At 40.3% G+C, this 20,730-nt stretch overlaps 1 protein-coding gene across 1 annotated transcript in view; it reads left to right on the forward strand.

Annotated features, from left to right (window-relative positions):
* Positions 1-4,447: 4,447 nt before the first annotated feature.
* Positions 4,448-20,730, forward strand: part of CLTCL1 (clathrin heavy chain like 1) — a 98,300-nt gene continuing 82,017 nt past the window's right edge. The window contains exons 1-2 of the mRNA XM_047098226.1: positions 4,448-4,453; positions 11,390-11,597. Coding sequence (XP_046954182.1) covers positions 4,448-4,453; positions 11,390-11,597 — 214 coding nt within the window. The remainder of the gene's footprint in view (positions 4,454-11,389; positions 11,598-20,730) is intronic.

Below are 20,730 nucleotides of genomic sequence, written 5' to 3' on the forward strand. Positions count from 1 at the left end.
GGAAATTTGCTGCGGACATCCCACGCCTAGTCCCCGTCCGCGCACACCTGTCCTGAGCACTGGCTTGCGGCAGCCAGAGACTTGGTCGATCTTCCCGCGCACACCCTCCTGGGCACTAGCCAGGGGTTAGCCCGGAACCCCTCCACTTTCCCGCGCACACCTGCCCAGGCCATCGGCCAGGCGTTAGTTTACTACCCCTCCACTCTCCAGCGCACACCAGCCGTGACCACCACCCTAGGGAAGGGCATACCCGGTCTTACTCCCAGGTGCCGGAAGTGCGGCTACGCGCGGAACTACTTTTCGCGGACCCTCAGGCGGCGGGCGGAGTGATTCCGCGCAGGGGCTATGCGGTGGGGAGCGCGTGCCGGACGCGGGCCGGGGTAATGCGCCTGCGCGGCCGCTGCCGCCGCCGCTCGTCTGAGAGCGTGAGGGGAGCTGCCGCCACCGCAGCCACCGCCACCGTCGCTTCTGTCTCCGCCGCCGCTTCGGCACCGCGCCCGCCATGGCGCAAATCCTCCCCATCCGCTTCCAGGAGCACTTCCAGGTGAGGCCTGGGCTCTTGACACCGAGGCCGGGCAGACTCCATTGCGGGTCGAGCGCTCCGTATGTCAGCCGCGCCCCCCGCCACCCCACCTCTCCAGGGACCCGGCAGGAGCCGCTGACTGGCCGGCTGCCCAGACCTCCAGCCCCTGGCCCTCGACCCCTACTCGGGTGGAGGCGACGCAGCGCACAGACTCGGGCCGGCTGGGGGGGGGGGCGGGTGGTGGGGCGGGAGTGCTAGTCGGTGTCGAGGCGCGCCGGCCGGTGCAGTGGGAGGGCGCGGTGGCCCGCACGTGCGGCCCCGCCAGGTGTGCTGGTCGCAGAAACCCGTTATCCGGTAGCGACGATAGTCCATTCTGGGCGGCTCCGACCTCGATGGCATGCAGGCTGAGAGCGCCGGGTGATGGGAACCGAAGATCTGCCGAAATGTCCCCTTTCAGTGCCTATGGGAGCTTTAACCAGACTGACGAGCGGTGCACACGGATTCTAGTCGCAAGCTTTATACCACTAAAATCTGTGTCTGAGCCTAATTTCCCCGTTTTTGCATCTCTCGACCCTTACACCTGAGTTTGCGTCTGTTGACTACCCCAGCCACTGGGGTGGTCTCGTGGGGAAGGATGGTCAAATCGTGTGACCAAAGAGGAAAAGGGAGCATGGTGTGTTTTCATAACACCTTTTAATGCGATACCCCCTCCCCAAGTTTAGCTTTTTAATGAGGTCCCAGTTTGTTGTATCTTAAGTTCTCCTAATAGAGTTGTGCCTCACGAAAATAAAGATTGGCTGCCTGTGTTTGACCAAGGGTTCTGTACTGGCACAGTGTACAGTTTCACTCACATCACACGCACATGTCACACCTGTGAAGGCTGATATGATTCTCATTTTATAGATGAGGAGGTGGGGGCTAGATGAATAGTTTCCATTGTCTCTATGCTTTTTGTTAAATCATCACAATCCCATAAGATCCATATGATTTATTTTATTTTCTAGGTGAGGAAATCAAGGCACAAAGATGTCAAATAAGTGGTCCAGTCATTCAGCAAACAAGAGAGGGATTCAGACTCAGGTCTTTGTACTACACAGTGATATTCCAAGGAATGGGGTGGATTGGAAGGTCATGTTTTCACAGCACAGAGCACTTCTAACTCTATCCAAATGGGAAAGGCCCTGATAGTGACAGTCAGATCCTCTTATTATGCAGATTGGAAACTTGATAACCAGAGTATCCTGCTGCGGTCACTTGGTTAGTGATATAGCTGCAGTTGTGTGGAGGTAGAAGTCTCCTGAATACCCATCTCCTGACAGTAATGTGAAATATCAAAATACTATCATTGCTGCTCATTATAACGATATAATATGATCATTTATTGAGCCATTTCTTTTGTAAATCACTATACTAATGTATTTTATAAATCTCATTTAATCTTTCTCATAACTGAGGCACAGAGAGGTTAAGTAATTCAAGTAAAATTACACAACTAATAAGTGACAGTTTGGGTTCTAACCCTGATCTCTGATTCCAAAGCCTGTGCTTTAGCCACATAAATATGTTCTCTTCGAAAGGCAAGTAAGCTGCAAGGCATTTAAATTCCTATCAAGTTCATTTCTTGAAGCGATACATTTTGTTATCTGGAAAATAGTTGTGGCTTGCAGCATACAAGTCATGTAAATGTGGCTTGTGGCCTCCAGCATTAACCGGGTGTTGAGGTTGCTCTGCATTCCTTGTTTTTCTAGACTGTACACTCTGTAGCTGCAGACATTTCAAAATTTCCACTTGTTCCTTAAATCCCTGATCCTGTTACTCCCCCTTGCTGGCAGCAGATGATTGGAGAAACAAAAGTCATAAACTGAGATATTCCTCACCTTCATGCCTGCAGCCTTACAAACTTGTCTGCAGTCACTCTTTTCTGCCTTCCTTTTATCTCAAAAGTGGGGTTCCTCCTCTTTTCTGTGTTGTAGATCCTACATCCTTCCCCTTTTAGGAGGGCCTTGCTCAGTAGCATCTTCTCTTTCCTATGTTTTCATCCATTCCCTTGTGGTGGCTTCTTCCCTGGTATCGCCTCCATCTTTACGGCAAACAAACTTCTCCCTCTCTCCTATCTCCTTGACGCTCTTACCTCACAGCTAGACATCATGGAAGAATTACTTTATCCTTCCATCACTTCCCTTATATTCCTCAGTAACCTGCAGTCTGATTTTTGCCTCCACTGTTCCCCTGCACCTGTTCTTGCCAAGGTCACAAGTCGTCATGCAAACTTTTTTGTAAAGGACCAGATAGTAGGTATGTTAGGCCTTTGAGGGCCACATATTGTCTCTTGTCACATATTTTTCCCTTTTTTTTAAAGATAAGAAACATTTTTTTTAATTTATTTATTTGAGAGAGAGAGAGAAAGCATGAGTTGGGGAGGAGCAGAAATAGAGGGAAGGAGAGAGAATCCCAAGCAGGCTGTGCACTGCCAGCCCAGAGCCTGATGCAGGGCTCGAACCCATGAACTGTGAGATCATGACCCAACCCAAAGTTAGACACTTAACTGACTGAGCCACCCAGGCACCCCCTTCCTCCTTTTTTTTTAAACCATCTAAAAAATGTAAAACCCATTTTTAGTTGGGCCATGCAAAAACAGTCTGTAGTTTGCCAATCTCTGCTACAAAAAAATAATAAACTCCAACCCCAGCATCACAGACATCTGATGCATTTGACACTGTGCTTTACTGCCTCCTCATGTCCCTTTCTGTATTGCTTTTGGTTATACCACAGTGTCCCAAAGGTTTCTCCTACCTCTGTGCCCACTCCCCAGTTTCCTTTGTGGGCTCTTCTTAGGCATATGCCTGGGGTCTTTCTTGAGCGCCTTTATCTTTTCATTCTGTATGCTCTACTGGGTGATTTGTATGTATTCCCATATGCTCAGTGTTTCCATGCAGGCTGCATATTTTTTGCTGAGCCTCAGAGATGCATGTGGGAGAGACAATAGCAGCCTTTGGTGAAAAGCACAGACTGAAGCCAAATGTAAGGATTTGAATCTGGACTCAGGCCCTTACTGGTCAAGTGAATTAGGGAAATTTTGTAACCATTTTGTGCCTCCATCTCTGTAATTGTAATATAGAGATAAAAGGTATAGTTTTTACCTCATAGAGTTATTGTGAGGTTTTGAGTTAATAAATGTGATAAAATAAGGTGTGGGACAGTGTCAGTACTTAATAAAATGTTCTGTTCTTGTCAGTTATTGGCATTATGACAGCTGTCTGTTAGATAAGGCCATTGCATTATCCGTAGGTTCTTCAAACATAACATGTTCCAAAATAGGGTTCTTCTTTCTCACCAAACATGTATCTTCTCCAGTGTCCAGCCATGAACCTAGGAGACAGCCATGACTTCTTCCTAACCTTTTGGTTCTTCTTTCTATTTATTTTGGGCATCATTCTGCCATTCTCATCATAACTGATATGACCCCGGACTATGCCAACATTCCTCACCTAGATGACTGCACTAACTTTGTCTCTGGTCACCTACCTCAAGTCTTGCCCTCTGTTTTCTAGCACACAGGCAAAGAGATCGCAGAGGTTAAACATCTGCTTAAAGTTCATCAATGAACGCTTCCTTCTTCCAGGATGAAAATGCCAGACTCCCAAATGTCCTGTAAAGCCCTGCCTAATCCAGCACCTGCTCAGCTCTCTTGCTGCTCCCCCATCTTGTCCTCCAGGGCCTTCTCTGGAGCCCAGTATTCTTACCTGTGGGCTTTTGCACATGCTGTTGCCTCTTTCCAGAACATTCTTCCCCTCAGACATTACCCAGCCAAGTCCTACTTAGCCCTCTGGTATCTATCTGCTTGAATGACAGAAAGCTGTCCCTGATTTGTCAGAATTAGGAGCCCTTCCTGTGTGCCCCCATGGCTTTGGGGCTTCCTTCATGATGGAGGTAACTGTATGGTGTATAAGTGGTCACTTTCCTTACTGGACTGCAGGCTCAGGATCTCCTTCTATCTGCAGTTGTATTGTCACTGCCTGGTACATAATAGACCCTGAGATCTTTGAAGGAATGAAGTCAATTTCATACTAAAATGTTTGTATAGCTGATGACTGATTAGTTAAAATGTAGATTGTCTAATGACAAAGTTGGTAGGCCTTTCTAGACACTCCGTATGGCTCACCTGTGACAATTTACTGTAAGTCTACTTTGTTGAGAGTACTCCTGCCTGTCACACTGACGTTTTGTTTCTGCCCCATTAAGTAATATGGTTTCTGTCTATCACATCACTTAATATTTGTGACTCAATTGGGTTTTTTCCTGTTTTTAATTTTGGTTTGTTTCATATGAAAATTCTTTAAAAAAATTTTTTTAACGTTTATTTCTGAGAGATAGAGAGAGCGAGAGCAAGCAGAGGAGGAACAGAGAGAGGGGAAGACACAGAATCTGAAGCAGGCTCCAGGCTCTGAGGTGTCAGCACAGAGCCCAACGTGGGGCTCAAACCCACAAACTGTGAGTCGTGACCTGAGCTGAAGTCAGATGCTTAACTGACTGAGCTACCCAGGAGCCCCTGGAAATCCTTTTCTTTTTTTTTTTTTTAAGTTTATTTATTTTTGAGAGAGAGATAGTGGAAGTGGGGCAGTGAGTGAGGGAGAGAGAAAATCCCATGCAGGTTCCATGCTGTCAGCATAGAGCCTGACATGGGGCTCCATCTCACAAACTGCGAGATCATGAACTGAGCTGAAATCAAGAGTCGGACACTTAACTGACTAAGGTACTTAGGTGCCCCTCATAAAAGAATTATTTTTGTGTTTTGTTTGTAAAACTATAAAGAAAATTCTTGGGCCAGATTTTCCCCAGAGGAAAAACAATAGTTTTCTAATGGTCAGTGGGAAAGTAGAAATCAGTGTATAGGAACTTTTATTCTACAGTCAATTTTTCAGGAGTGTGCCCAAAGCAGAAGCTGTACTTTTATATCTAATGCATTGTAATAAAGCATTCCTTCCACTTCAGCTTAAGATTGCAGCAATTTATTTAGCTTTATTTATCCTGTCACCCTGGTTTTGAGAGGAAGACTAGTTCTGCAGAAATATTTTTCTTGTATTATATGTACTGTTTGAACTTTTTTTTTATGTTTATTTATTTTTGAGAGAGAGAGAGACAGAGCACAAACAAGGGAGGAGCAGAGAGAGAGGGGAGACATAGAATCTGAAGCAGGCTCTAGGCTCTGAGCTGTCAGCACAGAGCCCGATGCAGGGCTCACACCCACAAACGGTGAGATCATGACCTAAGCTGAAGTGGGCTGCTCAACTGACTGAGCCACCCAGGCGCCCCTGTACTGTTTGAACTTTTTTTATATTCGGATATCTAAGTTTGAAGGTTGTTGCTGTTTGTGCTGAAAATAGAGACAGGACTAGGAACTAATGACACCTTGATTCAGAAGAGGAATGGCTGTAAGAGTTTTGAAATGTGGCACAGCTCAATAAACAGAGAACATATAAACATGTTCCCTCAAGGTTTCAATTATGTAGCATATCTCTGAGGTGATATTCTTAACGATACAGAGTCTAAATAAAAATAAAAAAACAAAAAGCAGATACAGAGTCTGCCAAGGTGGTCTATTTTACATATAATTTACTTATAGGAGCAAGGTGGTCACTAGTCTTAATCAGTGCTTCCCAGCCCATCTCTGTAGGTGCCTACCTTAAACACTAAATCAGAATCTCTGAGAAGTGAGGACTTTGGCCTTTCTTTCCAGATGAGTCTCACACGCAGCTGGATTGAGTCAATCTTTTAGTCATTCATAATTAAAGAAAGAGTTTGTTGTTTGAAGCCTTTTACATGTGAGTAGGAAAGGCAGCACTCTAAAGAGTAGATTGAGCTTGAACTGAAAACAGTTCATGAGCACCTGCGTCTGCTGGAGAGACCCTGGGGAGTCACTCTGAAAGGTGACAGTGTACTCACAGCCTACTACATGTTTGGTTTAGGTTGCCATTTTGTGAAACGGTTTTTGGTACACTAAGGCAAACAACAGTAGGCTCTTTGTGTACTGAAATTGTTGTGCACCCATATAAATGTTTTTAAGGTCTTGTGTAAGCTGTTAAATTTTGCCTGTTGGTAGACTGATGATCCTTGTATTAGAAGTAGATACTAGGCCAATCATTTACCTTCTGACTTTCTTATTTACAAAGTGGTCACCCAGGGTGTGTGGAAGGGTCAGCCTTTGTGAGATTGTCCACAACAGTGGTATGGTAAGTGAGCAAATATTAAACGAATTTGGGCAAGGGGTGCCTGGGTGGCTCAGTCAGTTGAGCGTCTGACTCTTGCTTTTAGCTCAGGTCATGATCCCAGGGACATGGGATCAAGCCCTGCGTTGAGCTCCATGCTGAGCGTAGAGCCTGCTTAAGAGTCTGTTTTCTTCTGCTCCTCTCCCTGCTCGTGTGCTGTCTCTCTCTCTCTCCCTGTATGTATGTATGTATGTATGTATGTATGTATGTGTGTGTGTGTATACACACACACATATATATATGTATTTTATATATGAATGAATGAATAAAATGAATTTGGGCAAGTCCTCTTTGGAAGAATAAATTATGATCATAGAACATATTTAAATGTTCAGAATCCTTGAACTGCACAAGATTCTCAGTACTTTTTGAGTTTATTGGATTAAAAGAGTTACTATGTACTAAGATCTTAGTCAAGGTCCCTCTCCAGTTTCTGAAACATTCTGTAGCTGGGGCAAAGTCTGCTTGGAACAAGTTTTAAAGTAATACATACACTTAGGAAGAATAGTATAAATGAAAATTAAACCTTTATGTTCAAACTTTGGGTCCCTTTTCCCAGAAGAAACCACTATTAAGGAAACCATATCTCTTTCAATCCTGCTATGAAATTCCCTCCTTTTACTTTTGTAACTTAACAGAATTTGAAGATCTTTCTTTTAAGATTATATAAAGATTGCAGCATATATTTGACAGTATTGCTTACTGATATTCTTCTGGGGCAGTAGTTGTTGACACCCTGTCCCCCCCCCCCGCCCCCCATCCTGTAAGTATTTCATTGCTTTCTTTGTTGAATCTGTTGCTTTCAGTCTATTCCATATTTTCTTCTTTTGCTTCTCTTGCTTAAGGCCTGCTGGTGGCCTCCATGCCAGGGAGAGATTACCATAACTCTTGGCTGGCTGAAGAAGGATGCCGCAGAGCTGGGCTAGCAAAGTTCAGTGACAAAATTAGTATTCAAGGAGATCTTGACAGGCAGGCATCCAACTAGTTGACATTTAACACGTATAAATATAGGGTCTTATGTGTTGGTTTTAAAATACAGAAAACCTACATTGGTGTAATTTGAGAGAGGTTCTGTAAAGCACTACACAGATGTAGTTTTTAAACTGTTCTGAACTAATCTAGTCTTAGAATTTTAGGATAGTTCTAGGAAAGACCTCTGTGTCCTCATTCTTCATAGGTCCTCATTCTTCATAGGTCCTCATTTACAAGGCTCCCTCTTTAAGCTAAGAGAAAGCTTGTGGTAAGTTTGACATACAAAATCTATTTTTAAAAATTAAATTATTTTCTTGACTGCCTAAAACTAGTAACTTCTTTACTAATTAATTATTGAATGTCCACCTGATGGGCACTGTGATAAGGCAGTGAATGAGCCTGAGGAGACATATACAGAAGGAGAAAGGACTAGCATCTTCAGAGACAAGAGACATGAAAACCTGGGATATTATTGCAACTGAACATTCTGGCTCTTTGGTATGGTCAGTTGGTGTTTTCACCAACAGCCCTGTATAAACACAGCTGCAGCCTTCCCAGTCATACTGCTGTCCCTAAGCCCCTTAAATATAGAAACCACAGAGTTGTCGGATGAGTAATTTCTTTTTATGTTTTCCCCAGTGTCAGATTTGAATTTGGATTCATTTAATTGCAGGTCTTAAGAACTGAAAAAGATTATTAAATAATATCTTGTGTACTTTTGCTTAACTTGTATATACGTTGTTTTAAATGTGTAGCTGTGTTGCCTTTCAGAATAATTATTATAGGAATCAGGAGTCCTTAGTTGTAGCTATTAACTAATGAGAAAACATGACTTTGGGCACACCACTTCTCTGGGACTCTGTTTCTGCATATAGAGTAAAACTCAGTGGTATTTCCTATTTTATATCTAAAAGTTCTTTTTTGTGGGATTGTCCTGTGTTTGGCATGCCTGGCCCCAGCCCACTAAATACTAGTAGTGTTCTATAGTCATTGTACAATTCAGATTGCCCCTGATTGTTTCCAGAGACTGCAGGATACTACCCCTGGTTGAGAACCACCTTCTTCCTTCTAGTTCTAATAGTCTCTGACTTATTTTTGGGTACACTGTTCTCAGCTGTTAAAACAGCGTCTTCCTTTGTGAGGTACTTTTACCTTTTCCAAGTACATTGAATGTGTGTATATGCTTTTGTGTAAGGAACTGGACATAATCATTAATATTTAAGAACTTACTGTACTCAAGAGATTGGGTACAAATTCTTGATGATATTTGGAGTTGAAATCAGAATGTTGCCATATTAACCCAACATCCCCAAACTAAGAATAAAGTGAAAATTTAGAAAATGTAGGCCCACTTAAGTGTATGGCTCTGAAATGTAAAGATTTTTTTTTTTTTTGAAATGTAAAGATTTAACAGTGTTGGGTGCTTGAGTGTTAGGGGGCTCTCCAAATGTTACTATATGCTTACATAGTATAATGCTTATTTAATTAAAAAAAAAAAAAAAAGGAAGACTAGGTAGGTCTCCTGGGAACATTCTTTCACCCTGTTGTTTCTCTCCCTCTCTCTGCCCCCAAAGGAACTTTTCATTGTCTCCCTATCAGCAACTTCATATAGTTCAACCTACTGATAATTGTTAGTCTCCATGGTCTGTGGGCTCTGGATGGTGTGACTATATCTTATATATCTTACTGTTTTCAGAGTTAGTGATTAGCAGGTAGCATGTGTTCAGTACTCATGAAATTAATGTATGAAAATTACTTGCTGTGAGAAAGTCTCAACTTTGATTCACTATACTACTGCATTTACTACATTAAGCTCCTACTTCAGATGAGTGAAAATAAAATGGGAATTTCAAACAAGACAGTATTGTGGTTTAGAATACAAGCTTTATTCACACCTGTCTCCATCATTAATCAGCATTGTGGCTTTGGGAAGATTTCTTAACCTAAAAGTCTTGTGTTGTACTAGTGTAAGTTGTGCATAGCATACTTCCCTCCTGGGTTAGCAGAAAGGTCAGATAAGGTGACCTGTTGTCCTGCAGCCTGCTCAGCAGCTGGAATATTAAATATGTGCTAGAATCTGTACCACAAGAGACAAATAAGATATAATCCTTGCTTTTAAGGAGTTCATTGGGGAATAAAATGATAGAATAAAAAATTATACTGGCAGTATGAATAGCCTCATCTGTGCTTCTTCTAAAGACTGATCATTATTTTTTTTTTAATTTTTTTTCCAACGTTTTTTATTTATTTTTGGGACAGAGAGAGACAGAGCATGAACAGGGGAGGGGCAGAGAGAGAGGGAGACACAGAATCGGAAACAGGCTCCAGGCTCCGAGCCATCAGCCCAGAGCCCGACACGGGGCTCGAACTCACGGACCGCGAGATCGTGACCTGGCTGATGTCGGACGCTTAACCGACTGCGCCACCCAGGCGCCCCAAGACTGATCATTATTTTTAACAAGTGGTTCCCAATCTTTGTTGTTAGCGTAAACTTTTATACAAGATCACACAGGGTAACTAAAGAGTCTAGTCAATAGCAGTAAGGTTTGGGTTGAGCAGAAAAATGTTTAGAAACAAAGGTGCCTTGTAAGGTAAATTGGGGCAGGGGAATTTTATAGATATAAGCATGGTTCTCTTGAGTGTGTGTTTTCCCAGGGTTTTTCATTGAAGTTTATCTCATTAATAAACTTGGTTCTTATTTAAACCAAGCACTATGTATAAAAGTGACCTTTGAAGAAAGGTTCCTGATTTAAGTTTTACACAAGGTCAAGCAATCCACCTACCTCCAAAGATGTACCAGACCTGTTGACTTTTCCTTGGACATGCCAAGAAATATTTAAACTGACGGAGAAATTAAATCAAATATGATATGTGGGGTTGCTTTAAGGAAAAGAAAAACTCTTGGCTAGATCTTTGTTACTGTTTGCTTTTGGAGAAACTGGTTTTGGTTTTCTTCCTTTCCCCTCTTTTCCCCTGCCTTCACCTCTCCAAGACCACCTTCTTGCTGAGGCTCTCCTCAACTGTGGGTTTATCTGTGAGTTATTCTTTGTGGGCTCCTCCACCCCCTCCCAGCTGATGTCTACCTGTCTGTATTGCTCAAGGCATCCTTCCCTCTTCCTGGCATTATCCTTATTCTTGTGTGTTTTCATCAGTCTGTATGATTATAAGCCCCTTGAGATTTGACTCACAGCCTACTGTTGATGCATTGCCTGTACCTATTAAAGGTATAGAAACACAAGTCAATGTTTGCCTCAGTTATTTAATGCCAAGTTTTTTTCTAAACTCCTTTTCCTTAAAAAGTTTATTTATTTTGAGAGAGAAAGAGAGAGAGTGAGCACAAGGGAGGGGCAGAGAAAGAGAGGGAGAGAGAAAATCCCAAGCAGACTCTGTGGTGTCAGCGCAGAACCTAACACAGAGCTCGAACTCATGAACCATGAGATCATGATCTGAGCGGAAACCAAGAATTGGACACTCAACTGACTGAGCCACCCAGGTGCCCCCAAGGTTTTCTAAACTCTTGTTTTACTTTTCTTCCTTCTGTTAGACTTTGCTAAATAATGGATTAGATATACTGTGTTTCAGAGAGGAAAAACTTAATTTTAATTAAATGTTTTCTTTTTCTCTTTAGCTCCAAAACCTGGGAATTAATCCAGCCAACATTGGATTCAGCACACTGACCATGGAATCTGATAAGTTTATATGTGTCCGAGAAAAGGTTGGTGAGCAGGCACAGGTAGTGATTGTTGACATGAGTGATCCAATGGCACCAATCAGACGGCCCATCTCTGCAGAAAGTGCCATCATGAATCCAGCCTCTAAGGTGATAGCTTTGAAAGGTAAGCCTGATAGTATTTTCAGAAAGGAATTTTACCTCACTTTACCTGATTTGTTACCTTACATATCAGACAGCTGTCAATAAATTTACAGCCAAGTGTCATCAATAATACTAAACTTAATTACAAAAGTTTTAGCCAAGGCTGTTTTGCATACCTTATTTAATGAGAGGCCCATGAGCACCTGGGCTTTTTGTGACATCATGCATACTGCTACATACGTGAGGGAGTGCATGCCCAGTGTCTCATCCTCATGGCTGCTACATCTGGAAAGGCCAATACTACTCTGCACATGTTTACCAGTTGGGCTGTGTGGTGCCCTTGAGCTCATAATGGGCTGCTTTACAGTGGCGCTCCAGGGATCCTAGAGTATGCCAAGGTACTGCTTCTCTTGTGAAACACATTGAGGACAGTATAGTTGTTGATTAATAGAATTTTACTTCCCCTGAACTCAGGGGGATGTTGGATGCTTGAAATCTTCTAGTTACTTTGAGAATATAGAATCTATGATTTGGGAAATTGAAAGGATTATGTATATAGTGGACTTGTTAATATTTAATGCAAAATGTGTTATCACTTACCTTGAAAAGTGAAAACTCTTTCTGGAGCTAAAATTTGTGAATGCCAAATATTAGCTTTGCCTGTGCTTCTGTTTTGTTACAGAAATAGGGTCTACTTTGTCCTTTCAGGAGGTAAATGGACATATGGGAGTTATGACCTTTCTATTTAAAAAAAATAGCTAAATTTTTTTATTCAAATGGCTTTTTTTCTGTGAACTCTATTTCTTATCAAAGTATTTTTTTGAACATGTAGTGTAAACGATGTAAACTAATTTTAATTGAAGAAATTGCTAACTTTTATGGATTTATTTATTTATTTATTTTTAAAAAGTTTATTTATTTGGAGAGAGAGAGCAAGAGTGCCCCTGGTGGAGGGACAGAGAGAGACGGAGAGAAAGAATTCGAAGCAGAGCCCAATGTGGGGCTTGATCCCTGAACTGTGGCATCATGACCTGAGTCAAAATCAGGAGTCGGATGCTTAACAGATTGAGCTACCCAGGCACCCCTATGGATTCTTCATGATTGTTTTGGTTCTTCTGCATTTTCTGTTTTGCAGTACTTTTTTTTTTTTTTTAGTTAATTAATTTTTTAAAAGTAGGCTCCATGCCTAATGTCAGGCTTGAACTCATGACTCTTGAGATTGAGAGTCACATGTTCTACCAAATGAGCCAGCCAGGTACCCCTATTTTGCAATACTTTTGAGAGACCTTATCTGTTGTGGTGTTTGCTGTTTGGTATTCTAAGCGGGTCTGAGAGACAACCAGCAATTTAGTCTTCCTGGTCCTCTAATATGATTCTCTATACCGGTGTGCACTGTGGGTCTCCTAGAGGGAGTTGTTGGAGTGTGGTAGGAGAGTGGAGAGAACTCGGTATTTACATGCTCTCAATCCCTCCAACCAAAGTGGCAACACACCCGAAGTTGAACAAGTTGGGTTTACTACTTGTTTAAGTGAGAGAGAAATCACACCATGGGGAGCTGGGAGGTGTCACAGTATTAATAGAGAGTGTTAGAAAAAAACTTTTGTAGGATTTGGGCTTCAGTTGGGTGATTTGGGGGATGGTCTAAGGAAACAGGAGTTTGCTATAGATTGGATGTTGTTAGGGTCACCTAGGTGGCTCAGTCAGTTAAATGTCTGACTTCAGCTCAGGTCATGATCTCATGGTTCGTGAGTTTGAGTCCCGAATTGGGCTCTGTGCTGATAACTCAGAGCCTGAAGCCTGCTTCAGATTCTGTGTCTCCCTCTCTCTGCCCCTCCCCCATATTCTCTCTCTCTCTCTCTCTCTCAAAAATAAACATTAAAAAAGAAAGATTGGATGCTGTTAGAAAGTGGGGGTAATTTTATGATTAGGTGTCTCAGTAAATCTTACCTATAGGGGAAGGGCAGACTAGAGTGAGGATAAAGCTGGAATTGGTTAAAGAAGTAGCAGTCATGCATTTCAGCCAAGAGAATGGCTGTTTGGTATTTTGTGGGTTTCCCAGTTACCTTGTTTTTGTCTGTACTTAGATAAGATTCTGAAGCAGCCTTGCTTTGTCTCACTTTATCATGGTCTCAGAGGGACTTGTCTGAGGTTGGTGTCCTCTGAGATGGTTTATGTCCACTAGGAGAGCAGTATGGTTTGACTGTGAGGTCTGGCCAGCTTCCTGATGGCAGGCGCTGCTCCTTTTTTTTTTTTTTTTTTTTTCATTCTCAGTGTTCATATGAATTGCTTCATCTATGGCAGTTGACTGCTATTTTCTTTTGCATGAGGAAGTGTGAGCTGTGGAACCAAAGTTATATAATTTTAAGTATTCTGTTTTTATTACAATCTTGTGGCTGTTAGGATAACCTTGGACCCTTGTAGTACAATTTTTTGGCAAGTGGTGGTGGTGTGTTTCAAAGACCCTAGACCAAAATAAGCAAAAGTGTCTTAAAAAAAAAAAAAGATATTTGTACAGTGGCTAAATTACAGAGATGATTTAATTATAATTTTATTGTTTCACATGACTTAGTTCCATAGGGGCCAGTGTGAAAGCATGAAAGTGAAGTCAAGGGTCCTGGTCTTAAATCTCACAGACTACCCATTTTGGCTGGTGAAGTCTTGTGATGGGAAAAGGGCTCTTCATGAGATGTACCTCTTTTTTAAAAAGATCTGCCTTGCAGTCTGTCCTTTTATCTGGCTGAGAGCTCCTGAGGTCCTCAGCCCATGCCACTGCCCATCCTTCTGGAGAAGCCTGGAGCAGATTCACTTACCACACTTTCTTCAGACTGTCTCTACTGATGCTTTTGTAGTGAATATTTTAAAACCAGAGATACATTTTTACCCTTGACAGGAAATGGGGGTAGAATTCCTCATCTGTTGCTCATCATCTTAATGAAACATTAATACTCTAAGTGAGGGATAGGTAACCTGTTGTTTTTGTACAGCCCCAAGCTAAGAATGGTTTATAGATTTTTAAAAAGTTGTAAAAACAGACAAATATGTGACAGAGATCCTGTATGCCCCTATAAAGAAAAAGTTTCCTGACTACTTGCATTATTGGCCCGAGTATATTTCTTACTGTTATTATGAAACATAGCACTTTGAGTAGTCATTTGTGTTTCTTTTTACAAACTCTACCTTTTCCCCTTAATTTTTAGAGGTAGATTGAGTATAGGCTATACAGTGCCAGCCTAGCAGTTAGCACTTGACCCAGGTGGGGAGGGGAGAGGTGGTGGGATGGTACCCCCTTGCTGTAGCACATCCTTCACCCTGACAATTGGAATCTGACAGAGGATTGATTCCCAAAGGAGGTTGGTCTCTTTTATTTTTTTTTTAATTCTTTTTGTGTCACTAAATATTTTGTACCTCATGTAAAACAAGTCCTTTTTAACCAGTCTAGTGACAACTTGACGAGTTTTTGAATTAGAGGAAATTTCTTATATGATCCCAGGCTATTTGAAACTAAAAGGTACCTCTATCCTATAGTTGAACTTCTAATCCAGTCACTTTTTTCTTTCTTAACCATTTTTTTCAGGTATAATTTACATGCCAGGAAATTAATTTATTATAAGTGTACAGTTCAGTGACTTTTAGTAGACTTATTGAATTGTCAGGATGCCTGGGCGGCTCAATTGGTTAAGTGCCTGACTTTTGATTTCAGCTCAGGTCAAAATCTCATGGTTGTGAGATCAAGCCCTGAGTTGGGCTCTGCACTAAGCATGGAGCCTGTTTAAGATTCTCTCTCTCCGTCTCTCTCTCAAATAAATAAATAAAAGTTAAAAATAAATAAAAAATAAAAGTCAGTGTTAAAAAATTTATTGAGTTGTGGAACTATCACCATGCTCTGGTTTTAGAAAATTTCTGCTATCCCAAAAAGTTCCTTTGTTCCTGTCTGCAGTCATTCTTCACGTCTATCCTTAGCCTTAGGCAGCTACTGATCTGTTTTCTGACTCTGTAGAGTTGCCATTTCTGGACATTACAAATAAAGGAATCATACAATCTACAGTCTTTTACATCTGGCTTCCTTCAATTAGCATAGTATGTTTCAGGTTCATCTACATTGTAACTTGTATCAGTAGTTAGTTCCTTTTTATGGTTGAGTAAAATTCCGACTTTATTATTCCATGGATATATCGCATTTTGTTTATTCATTTATCCGTTTATGGACATTTGCATTCGTGCTAGTTTTTGGCCATTAAGAATATCGCTGCTGTGAACACTTTCCTACAAGTCTTTGTACATGTATATTTCCATTTTTCTTGGGTAAATACCTAGGAGTAGAATTGCTGGATCATACAGTAAATTTTTTTAGTTCTTTAAGGCACTACCAAACTGTTTTCTAGGGTGACTGTACCATTTTACATTTCTGCCAACAGTGTATGAGGAGTCTAGTTTTTGTAACATGTATGCAACACTTGATATTGTCTTTTTTATTAAAGTAATTCCAGAGGCTACCTATGGATACCTCATGGTGGTTTTAATTTGCATTTCTGTAATGCCTAAGGATGTTAAGTGTCTTTTCTTTTCATGTTGTTATTTGTCATTTATATGTCTTTTTTTTTTTTTTTTGCCATTCATGTATCTTGTTAGAGAAATGTCTTCAAATCTTTTGCCCAGTTTTTAAAGGGTTTTTTTTAAAGTTTGTTTACTTATTTAGAGAGACAATGTGAGCACAAGCGAGGGAGGGGCAGAGAGAAAGAGAGGGAGAGAGAGAATTCCAAGAAGGTTCTGCTCTGTCAGCACAGAGACCAACTCGGGACTCATTCTCACCAACTGTGAGATCATGACTCACTTATTGGGCTCACCCAAATCAAGAGTGGAATGTTTAAACTGGCTAAGCCACCCAGGTGGCCCTGCCCATTTCTTAATAGGCTTATTTGTCTTATTATTGAATTTTAAGAGTGCTTTGTATATTCTGGTTATAAATCATTTATCAACTGTGTGATCTGCATATATTTTCTCCTAATTTGTAGCTCTTCTTTTTATTTTCCTAATATATCTTTTGAAGAAAACATTTTTTATTTTTGATAAAGTCCGGATTACCACTTTTTTTCTTTAATGGATCTTGATTTTGGAGTCTTACCTAGGAATGCTTAGCCTAGGAGTGCAAGGTCATGATGATTTTCTATATTTTCTTCTAATGGTTTTATGGTTTTAACACTTACATGTAGGTCCATAGTCTGATTTAAGTTGCTTTTTGTGTATGGCATGAGATAAGAATGTTAGGTTTTTCTTCATTTCCTCCTCTTCTTTCTTCTTCTTTCTTCTTTCTTTTTCTTTTTTCCTTTTCTTTTTCTTTTTTCGGTGGGGTAAGGGCATTCAGTTGTCCCAGCACCATTTGTTGAAAAGACTCTTCTTCCCCATTGAATTATCTAGGCGACTTTGGTAAAAATCAGTTAACCATATAAATAGACCTGTTTCTGGACTCAGTTCTATTTCATTGATCCATATGCCCAACCTTGTGCCAAATACTTGATTACTATGGTTTTATAGTAAGTTTTTTTTTATGTTTATTTATCTTTGAGAGAGAGCACAAGCAGGGAAGGGGCAGAGGGAGAGGGGGACAGAGGATCTGAAGCTGGCTCTGTGCTGACAGCAGCAAGCCCATTGTGGGGTTTGAACTCATGAACCGCGAAATCATGAGCCTAGCCAAAGTCCGGATGCTCAACTGAGCCACCCAGGTGCCCCTATGGCTTTGTAGTAAGTTTTAAATGAGATAGTGTTGGTATTCCAACTTCATATTTTTCAAAATAGTTTTTGAAACTATGAAACTAGGTCCTTTTAATTTCCACTTAAGTTTTAGGATCAGTTTCTACAAATAGCCTGATAGGATTTTGATAGGGATTGCATTGAATTTATTAATCAATTTGGCAAGAATTGCCATCTGACAATATTGAGTTTTCTAGTCATTCAACATGGAATGTCTGTTTATTTAGATATTCAATTTTTTCAATGATGTTTTACACTTTCTTTTTTTTAATTTTTATTTTATTTAAAAACATTTTTTTAACATTTATTTATTTTTGAGAGAGAAAGACAGAGCATGAGCAGGGGTAGGGGGGGAGAGAGAGACAGAGAGACAGAGAGACAGACACACAGAATCCGAAGCAGGCTCCAGGCTCTGCCAGCACGGAGCCCGATGTGGAGCTCAAACTCATGAACTGTGAGATCATGACCTGGGCTGAAGTCGGACACCCAACCGACTGAGCCACCCAGGTGCCCCGAATTTTTATTTTATTTTAGAGAGAGAGTGAGAGAGGACACAGGGGAGGGGCAGAGAGAGAGAGGAGAGAGAGAGAATCCTAAGCAGGCTCCATGCTCAGCCATGGGGCTCTATCTCACAATTCTGAGATCATGACTTGAGCCAAAATCAAGAGTTGAACACTTAACTGACTGAGCCACCCAGATGTTCCTGTTTTACACTGTGTACAAATCCTGATATAGTATGATACACATAGTTGATACACATTACATTAGTTTCAAGTGTATAACTTAGTGTGATTCCACAAGTCTGTACATTATGTTGTGCTCACCACAAGTATAGCTACCACCTGTTACCATATAGTGCTATTATATCATTGACTGTATTCCCTATGCTGTACCTTTTATCCCTGGGACTTATATCTTCCATAGCTGGAAATCTGTATCTTCTACTCCCCTTCACCCATTTTTATAACTGATTTTTATATACACATCTGTATTGTGTACAATTGCTAAACTTCTTTATTCTTAGAGTTTTTAGTGCGTTTCTTCAAATTTTTGATATACCACATCATGGTTATCTGCATATAGACAGTTTTACATCTTCCTTTCTCATCTGGATTCTATTCAGTTTATTTCAACATTGCATTGGCAGAATAGAAGTGGCAAGAACATGAGTGTCTGGGTGGCTCAGAGGTTGAGTGTCCGACTCTTGATATGGGCTCAGGTCATGATCTTGTGGTGGTGAGATCAAGCCCCACGTTGTGCTCTGTTGCTGACAGCAAGGAGCCTGCTTGGGATTTTCTCTTTCCCTCTCTCTCTGCCCCTACCCTGTGTGTGTGCATTCTTGTCCTTCCTCCCTCCCTCCCTCCGTCTCTCTCTCTCTCTCTCTCTCTCTCTTTCTCTCTTTCTCTCTTTCTCTCTGTCCAAATAAAAATTAAAAAAGAAGTGGCAAGAACAGACATCCTTGACTTATTTCTGAAATTGGGGAAATAATTTAGTCTTTCATCATTGAATATGATGTTAGCAGTAGGTTTTGGATAGATGAACCCTTTATTAAGTTGAAGAAGTTCCTTTATATTTTTATTTTGTTTAGAGCTTCTATCATGAGAAGGGGTTGACTTTTTCAAATGCATTTGATGCATCTGTTGAGATGATCATATGGTTTTGGGCCCTTAGAGTGTAATATATTATGTGAATTGACAAACCAACCTTGCATTCCTAGAATGAATCCCTCTTGGTAATAGGGTATAATTGTTTTTATGTATAGCTAGATTTGATTCACTCATATTTTAAGGACTCTTCCATTTTTGTGATAAGTGTCTGTGGTTTCTTTTCTCGTGATGACTTTGTCTTTGGTTAGTATTCCCTTACAGAATGACATGGGAAGTGGTCCCTCTTCTGCTTTCTGAGTTTGTGAGAGACTTCATATTTCTATTGTCTTTGAATATTTGATAAACTTTAACAGTTAAAGCCTTCTGAGTTTGTGTTTTTCTTTATGAGATAATTTTAAACTAAGAACTCAACTTCTTCACTTGTTGTAAATCTGTTCAGATTTTCTTCCTTGTGTCAGTTTTGGTAATTTATCTTACTAGGAATTTATATACAAGTCATCTAAGTCTTCTAATGTGTTGGCATAAAATTGTTCATACTCTTCTTGTAATCCTTTTAATTTCTTCAAGATCACCAATGGTGTCCTCTCTTTTATTCCTGATTTTGGTAATTTGGGTTTGTCTTTTTTTCTTGATCAGTCTAAGGTTTGTCAGTTTTCTTGATTGTTGTGAAAAGCCAACTTTTTGTTTTATCGATTTTTCTGTATTACTTTCCTGTTATTTTTCCTTGAGTTTTGCTCTACTCTTAATCTCTATATTTTTGTTCCTTTGGGTTTTGTTGGCTCTTTCTGTAGTTTATTAAGGTGGAAACTTACTTGATTTGAGATCTTCTTTTGTAAGTACATTTTTAAAAAGTATTTATTTAAGTAATCTGTACACCCAACATGAAGCTCAAACTCACAACCCTGAGATTAAGAGTTGCATGCTGAGCTAGCCAGGAGCCGCTGAGATCTTCTTTTAAGATCTTGACATTTAAAACAGTATATTTGCCCTAAGGGTTATTTACATGTGTGTTGTTGAATTTCCAAAATTTGGAAATATCCCACTTTTTTATTATTGATTTCTAATAATTCTATTATAATCAGATAATTTATTTTATATGATTTCAAATTTTAAAATTTCTTAAGACTTTTTTATAGCCAGCATATGATCTGTCCTCAAATATGTTCCAGGTATACTTGGAAAGAACATATTTTCTTGTTGGGTGATGTGTTCTAAAGATGTCAGGTTGAATTGGACTGCAGTATTCAAATATATTTTTCTGTTTAGTTGTCTAATTATTGAGAGTGGGGTATTGAAATCTCCAACTTTTTTTTCAATATTTAAAAATTGTGGCTAAATACATATAATGAAATTTATTATATTAACCATTTTTTAGTGTAAGCACATTCATATTGTTGTATACCCATCACTACCATCCCCCTTCAGAACTATTTACCTTTTGCAAAACTGAAACTCTGGACCCATTAAACAATAACTGGGAGAGGAAGGAATGAGGAACTTCCTCTCTCAGTCCCTGGCATATACCATTATATTTTCTGTCTCTACAATTTTGACTACTCTAGATACCTAATATATGTAGAATCATACAATATTTGTCTTTTTTTGACTGGGTTATTTCACTTAGCATGATGTGTTTCTTTGCAATTTTTTTTATTTAAAGTTTATTTTGTCTGAAATTAACCATCCTGCTCTCTTTCAATTTGCATGGAGTATCTTTTTTCATCCTTTCACTTTTGACCTCTTTGTGTCTTTGGATCTAAAATGAGTCTTGCTAGATAGCATATAGTTGGATCACGTTTT

Source organism: Lynx rufus, unplaced genomic scaffold (assembly GCF_022079265.1).
Source record: "Lynx rufus isolate CCGP_SWC_20201006 ecotype Redwood Valley unplaced genomic scaffold, mLynRuf1.p SCAF_45, whole genome shotgun sequence".
Taxonomy (NCBI): domain Eukaryota; kingdom Metazoa; phylum Chordata; class Mammalia; order Carnivora; family Felidae; genus Lynx; species Lynx rufus.